The sequence below is a fragment of the Phanerochaete carnosa genome (genome assembly GCF_000300595.1).
Source record: "Phanerochaete carnosa HHB-10118-sp unplaced genomic scaffold PHACAscaffold_14, whole genome shotgun sequence".
In the NCBI taxonomy this organism is placed as follows: domain Eukaryota; kingdom Fungi; phylum Basidiomycota; class Agaricomycetes; order Polyporales; family Phanerochaetaceae; genus Phanerochaete; species Phanerochaete carnosa.
The window spans coordinates 141,461-148,257 of NW_006767641.1; the positions used below are offsets into that span (position 1 = coordinate 141,461).

At 56.1% G+C, this 6,797-nt stretch overlaps 2 protein-coding genes across 2 annotated transcripts; both read left to right on the plus strand.

The window, feature by feature from the left end:
- Positions 1–85: 85 nt before the first annotated feature.
- PHACADRAFT_106844 (uncharacterized protein) lies at positions 86–721 on the plus strand (the record flags this gene model as incomplete). Its single annotated transcript, XM_007401949.1, has 1 exon — positions 86–721. A coding segment is annotated over one exon (636 nt), but the record flags the coding sequence as incomplete, so codon positions are not given.
- Positions 722–2,127: 1,406 nt separating this feature from the next.
- On the plus strand, positions 2,128–6,797 carry PHACADRAFT_201648 (uncharacterized protein; the record flags this gene model as incomplete). The annotated part of the gene is made up of 13 exons (XM_007401950.1): positions 2,128–2,541; positions 2,594–2,813; positions 2,881–3,066; positions 3,123–3,638; positions 3,994–4,220; positions 4,278–4,499; positions 4,566–4,973; positions 5,016–5,135; positions 5,320–5,817; positions 5,889–6,062; positions 6,113–6,293; positions 6,350–6,532; positions 6,592–6,797. The coding sequence occupies 13 exons, from the start codon at positions 2,128–2,130 to the stop codon at positions 6,795–6,797; spliced, it is 3,555 nt and encodes a 1,184-aa protein (XP_007402012.1).

Genomic DNA, 6,797 nt, shown 5'->3' on the forward strand with positions numbered 1-6,797 from the left:
AGCCATTCGCTCTCTTCGCCCGCTGCCTTTCACTCCTTTCGATGCCGATGTCCAGCTTGGCTGGTCTCCTTCCGCCGATCGACCGAGTTTTGACTGGTGGCCTGGAGTCACTCGTCGCATCAAGTGCCACAACCGCGTGGAATACGACGCAATGCGCGCATTCATCGACTCTCGCACTCTTTCCCAGCGAGCACAGTCACACGACATTTCCACTACCTCAGGACTCGGTTTTCGGCGTGTTTATGTCAACACCTATCTCAGTCAATATGAGAATGTCTTTGCCAAACTGGACGGTAGTTGGCGAGGGCTCCTGTGCGAAGGAGACTTCATATCCCTATGGATGGGCCGCCGCCGCTCTCGCCCTCAGCGCACATGGATCAACTTAGTGGGGCAGATAGTTCGATTCAAGGTGTTCTGGGATGGTCATGTCACAGTTGAAGTCTGTGGATCACGTGTCGGCTGGGAACTCACCGTATTCCTTACCTTCCGCATTCGCGACATCTCACCGCCATCTGCCATTGCTTCTCCGGCATGGAAGTGGACTGCCACCCCGCGCACAAAATATATCAGACGTCCTGCCCCGCTTCCTCTGCCCCCGCGCCAACGAGCCTTACAGCCCACGACGGCTTCCGACCACGCTGAGCACGCCGCGCTCGCTCCCTCAGGCGCTGTCTTCGACATGGAAGTATTCGGTATTGCACCTGTGTTCAGGCTACACTAATAGCACCAATCGTACGTTCTCCGGGTTCGACTTTCGTTATTGGTCTCACGTGTCTTACCTGGATCACTCGACTTCTTATTCATGTCGTACAAATCACGCTCTTTTATTTTGCCCGCCTTTTCTCATAGTTCATAGTTTATAGGTTTCTATCTGCTTGCTTGAACTGAGTGCTTGCTTATATCAGTGCTATTCCATCTAATAACTTTCGGCCGCTAGTTTGTACGTCGGTGTTTATCAAATTTACCCCTCACACCGGTGGTGGATGAAGCCCGGTTACTGAAACTAGTCCGCAAGCTATATATTGCGCCAAAGGCAGTTAACATCGCCTACTATCTCTTGCTATTCGCTGTGAGCAGTGTAATGGCGACGATCCTGGGTACCAGGCTACATTTGACGCTGTTGATTCACAGCAGGGTGCCGGTCAGCGGCAAGCAAGGTCGTGTCATCAGCTGATGAGATGGCCGCAACAAGTAAATGATGCCTGTGGTAAGGATTACAATGTCGGCGTCGTCGGCCAGGAAGTCACAGGATTCGCGCCGTGGCAGCATGGTCGCCGGTGGCGGCCAGAACGCGCCAGTGTCTTGAATGAATGGGTCTGCTGACATTTGACAACGACTGTGCATTTTGTGGTCGCCGCTGGCGGCCAGAGCGGGCATACAGCTCGGCTTTGGCGGCGTCACTGCGCTGTACGGCCACCACTAGCGAGCACACCGCGTCGATCTCTAGTCCTCGTCGGTCCGTTGGCCATTGGCTGTGCCTGTACGCGGTGTGGTCGCCGCTGGCGAGCGGAGCGCATACGCAGACCGGTGAAGCCGATCCGTTAGTGACCGAGTGCCACGCTATCAGCACTAGCAGGAAGAGCACGTCGCCATCCCGGCTACACGAGTCGCTAGCGCTTCATTGAGCACGTGTGTTATGCGGCTGCCGCTGGCGAGTAGATCGTATGTCCCGATCGGAGTTGCCGGTCTCTATAAGGAGCTTAGCAGACGGCATGTGCCTTTTCATTCGCGCCTGCCGTCTAAGGGACGAAACATGCACGCGATGATTGGCTGCTCACCTGTGATAAGCAGCGCGTGGTCGTCGCGCAGTGCGCCCGCCAGCGGCGACCGGTCTTATCTCGTCTCCAAATTAGCTAGCCGTCGCAGATCATCCCGCTTAATGATGGTGGCGCAATTCTGTCACAGTCTACCGGCTGCTTCAACGTGCAGGGTGTTTGCTTCTCTCAACAATCCATATTACTCCCGAGCTAGAAGCGACACACGCTAGAGAAAGTTTATGATCAGCCGAGATCCGTCCTCGAGGCAGTTGCCTGGGGGTTATATAGAACTGGCTGGGTGGTTACGTGCCTTTGCTACACATCCTCCTCAGCTCTGTAAATCGTCGACAGCAACAGCAACAGCAACAACATGGGCGCAACGTGGGCTTTGTTCTTGATTTTCGCCTTGCCGTGGGACAAGGATGTTTGGCAGCAGAAGAGTGGGGTTGCGGTGCCAATCTGGGAGGACAACCATGACCCCGCTCTCGATATGGTCGTGAGCACGGCGCAGAGGGCCGCTATCAAGGACTTCGTCGAGCGGGTGCGGGGTGCCAAGGGCAAAGACGAAGCGGAGGCTATCTGGGGTTGCCGCTCGAAGGGCAAGGGCAAGAACAACAAGGAGGGGGACGAGCACGCTCGTAAAACAATCCAAATATGGCAGAAGAAGGTGACGTCGCAGAGTACGTGGTCGGTTGGGGCGATTGTTCAGGAGGTACTTGATGACGCCCGGGTTGGCTATTGGGAGCATCTCAAGCAGTCTGACGACCCGCGAGACATCGACAGCGTACGTCTGATTTCTGCACGTAGCGTTATTGACAGTCACGACTCTTTATTAGGTCGACGTCGACATCAAAATGATCGCTGGGCAGGTCCAAGCTACGTTGTTCGAAAAGCTCCTCGACGAAGAGTACGCCGGAAAGACGATCTTCAACATCAAAGAGAGGGAGTGGGTGATCGCGCTGCTCACTGTCATTCTCTCCGGACAGAAGACGCACGCCAAGCGAGCTCTCAAGACGATCATCTCGCTCGAGGAAACCGTCGCCGCGTCTGAGAACCGTGCGTGGTTACTTGTTAATCGCGGCACATCTGAATCTGACCGATACCATGTGACACTGCGTTTCAGAGCTCAAAAATCGTTTGCTCAAGCAGAGCGAGATTTCGAAGACTCTCCGCGTTTTCACGCGGAGCAGCAATCGCCTGATTAAGGCCCGTCTCCAAACCCGCCGCGAAGAGGACATTGAGAAGAACGAGAAGCTGTCAGATGTTCTCAGAGCGGTGCAGAGTTCCATGGAGGGCAAACACAGCGGCGGTTCGACCGACCTCTTTTGTGTTTGATTAAAAGTAGCTGACTCCGTTAATTTTAAGCCCTCTCAAGTGACACGCACCGTCTTATTGTGCAGATGATGAGCCAGGAGGCAGTCGACGACATCGAGAACGAGATCAATGACGCGCTGGACCGCTACAAGAAGGATGGCGAGGACTTGCCGTTCGCTGAAGGGGACCGGGCAATCCTTGCGGACTGGAACCTCGACGCCGAGCTCAAACACCTCACGCACAAGAACCCTACGGAGCTCTGGCAGTACTTGGGAATCATGGATGAAAAGCTCGTGCCGCTGTCAGACTGGCGCGATCCTTATCTTCTGTATACGACATGGACAAACCACCTGGAATGCCCCGAGGAGCATAAGCTCCCCTGCAACCTCAAATGGCACCAACTCGTCGGACTCTGCAGGCTTGCGGAGGCCGTGTTCGACAACAAGAGTCTCCTCGTCATGGATGAAGTCGGTGTCGGGAAGACGCTGCAAGTCATCGCTCTCATCGCGTATCGTATCATGTCGCTTCAGTCGATCGAGAAGAACGGCGAGCACCTCGGCGTCTTCAGTGAGTCACGTAGTCCCTTTCACTGCCGGTACATCTGCGCAAGCTCGCCCACCAGCGGCGAGCATCAGCTACCGCCTTGGGTCGCTGAAGGAAACTGTTTGTCTGGAGTAGCGGACGCGGTCGCCGCTGGCGGGCACCCCGGCATTAGTGCCCATTGCGCAGGCTGCACTACATGGCCGCGTCGCAGTGCGGTCCGCTCTCCCACGGTTTACCCATCAGCGGCGGGCAGTTCTTAACTGCCTCACTGATCGAGCTCTGATTCGTTTAAGAGCCGTTAATGCGCCCGCCACTGGCGAGCAGATATTCAGCGAAACCTCATTTTCATTTTTGCATTCTAACGCTTTTACTGTGGCAGAGAACAAGACGAAGGGCACGCTCAAGGACGGGCCAGTGCTGATTGTTGTTCCACCCTTGCTCTTCAACCAATGGCTGGACGAGCTTCAACGTTGGCTCAAGTACGGCGCGGTCGACATTGTGATTTACACCGGTCAATACAATCGGAAAAAGCGTCAAGAGTGGTGGGATGCGTGGAAACAGATGTCCACGAAGCGCTTCACTCGGGTCATTCTTGCCACTCGGGCGGTATGTTTGTTTTCGTTTTCTGCTGTGTGTCCCATCAAACATACTACATCACAATAGGCTCTTTGGTCCGACGCTGCCGCCGCGGTGAAGTCGAAAGAGGACGTCGTCAGACCTGGCGACCTGCCGACGCTCTACCACGCCGGAGTCGGCCTCTTCGTAGCTGACGAGATCCACGACGTCCGCAATAGCGGCCAGCGGCTGAACGCATTCATTGCGATGTCGCGAGTTGTGGGTTCAGCGGTTCTTTTAACCGCGACTCCGATGGTTACTCGGCCGCAAGTGAGATTTGTGTCACATTTTCTACAGCGGTTAGTTAAATTAATTATACTATTGTGAACTTTTCAGGACCTCCTCAACATCGGCAAAATCATGCTCATCAAGCATTGCTCCTTCGCCGCCATTTGGCAGGACTTCAGGCGCAAGATCAATGCCGCCAAGCGGCAAGATAAGAGGCGGCGCGACGAGATCAGGGGAGAGGTGACTGTGGACCGCGCTCGAGCTCTTCTTGGCCGCGGCTCAGGCCCCAGCGAGCTCGACAAGGCCAACAAGGAGTGCATCCAAGACCTTCAAAAAATCTTCACTGGCTACGCGATACGGCGAACGATCGACAACCTCGACTACCAAGGAAACAAGATATGGGGCGCGGAACCGCCTTTCGACAGATACCTCTTCCTCAAGCTCAACGACGCCGGGAATACGGCGATTCAGGAGCTCGCGGAGGATTCCGCCGGAGCCACCGGCTTAGAACAGAACGTGAGTACTGCGACTGCGCTGTTTGCCTGATGTCCTTTTTAGGCGACAGTGCCAACTGCTCGCTGCTCGCCAGTGGCGGCTACGGCGCGCGGGATACCCTCGCGAGCCGTGAGACGGCTAGCCAAGCGGCGGTCAGGCGGTCCACTCATCCCGGCTGATGCAGTAAGCACCGTACTGTAACCGCACTGGTGGTCGCCACTGGCGGGCACTTACTGGGAGCTATGCTGCTCGGATGATTGCTCAGCGATAGTGTCCGCCCGTGGAGACAGAATTTTGCGTCCTCGCTGCACGTCCTCCTAGAATTAACTTCTCGATTTGGCTAGCTTTTTACTGACGGTATCTTCAGCGTTTCTACTTGGGGGTCAGAAAGATTCTCGCGCATCCAGACTATTACCATGTGGACAAGGACATTGATAGGGTCATGACCAGGAAGGGTAAGCGGTCGGTGGTCAAGGAGCAGCACACGACGTGGCAAGGACCTCAGTCCCTCGAGGAGTACCGCGCTTCCCCATCCACGAAGCTCGACGCCACGGTCACGATTATCAAGCACCATATCACAACCCCTGGTGCTGCTCCTCTGGTCAACAGCTTTACCAACGGCGACACGATCCGGGAGGGCGATGAATTGTGGGATATTTACAACAACACGCTCATCCCGGATCGCAAGGCATTTATCTCCCGCACGTCTGAAGCGCTCCCTGAAGGACCGGATGAAGACCCGCAAAGGCAGCCTTCGCCAGAGTTGCCTCCAGACAGCGAGCAGGCCCCTCTGTGGGACACGTCGACTCCAGACAAGCTGGTGGTGTACGTGTTCTTTGCAGCGCAGCAGACGTTGCTCAGGAAGGTGGGCAGCCCGGCCGGACAATTGCGGCCTACGCAAACGTAACTAATAACTTAACCCATCCCATCCATTAGGTGCTCGAATGGGAAGGTATAACGCCCTACGTTTTGTCGGGTGGGATGTCTTCTTCCAAGCGTGCTGATGTTTTACGGGCGTTTCGTGAGCATGCGAAGCCCACCGTTCTTATCGTGACGTCGGTCGGCATTGTCGGACTCAACCTCGATTGCGCCAACATTGTGGTGTTTCTCGTGAGTCGCTATCTGCTCCATTGGTGGCCCCAACCGTTGAATATCGGTAGTCTATCATGTGGTCTGGCCAGGACGATCGCCAGTTCATAGGGCGTGTCTGGCGCAGTCCTCAGATCAAGCCCGTTATCGTCTACCGTCCCCTCTCGATGGACCTCAACGAGAAGAACATGAGCAACATCGCGTTCAGCAAGGAAGAAATGCACACCCAGTTCTTTATGCCCAAATGTGTTGGTGAGTCGCCGTATGTGCGGTTATGAACAACCACTAACCATATTTCGGCAACACAGCGGACGCGATCCAGCGCGGCATCGAGAAAGCCATCGAGGAAGAGGACGAGGAGGACGAGGTCCCGCAGCTAGGGAAAGGGAAACGCAAGGCCACCAAGACGACCGAGGACACCGACTCGGACAGCGAGGGTAGTCTGCCGCTTTCCCTGCGAGTTGGTCACGCAGCGCAACCATCCGCGGGCAGTGTGCGCGGCGTTTCTGCTCTGGAGTCTGCAGCTACACGGCCCATGCCGTCTGCGCAGCCGTGCACGCCACTGGCGACCGCGCCATCGCAGGTTACATCCTCATCGTCTCTGCACGAAGGCCTGCAACCGGCGACAGCACCGTCGCCTGCCGCGGCACAAGAGGCCCCGTTGCCAGCACACCCATCCAACTCAACGCCACCTGGGTCCCCTGCGCATACATGCCCGCCACCGGCGACCACGCCGCCGGTTGCCGCGCGGTCTAA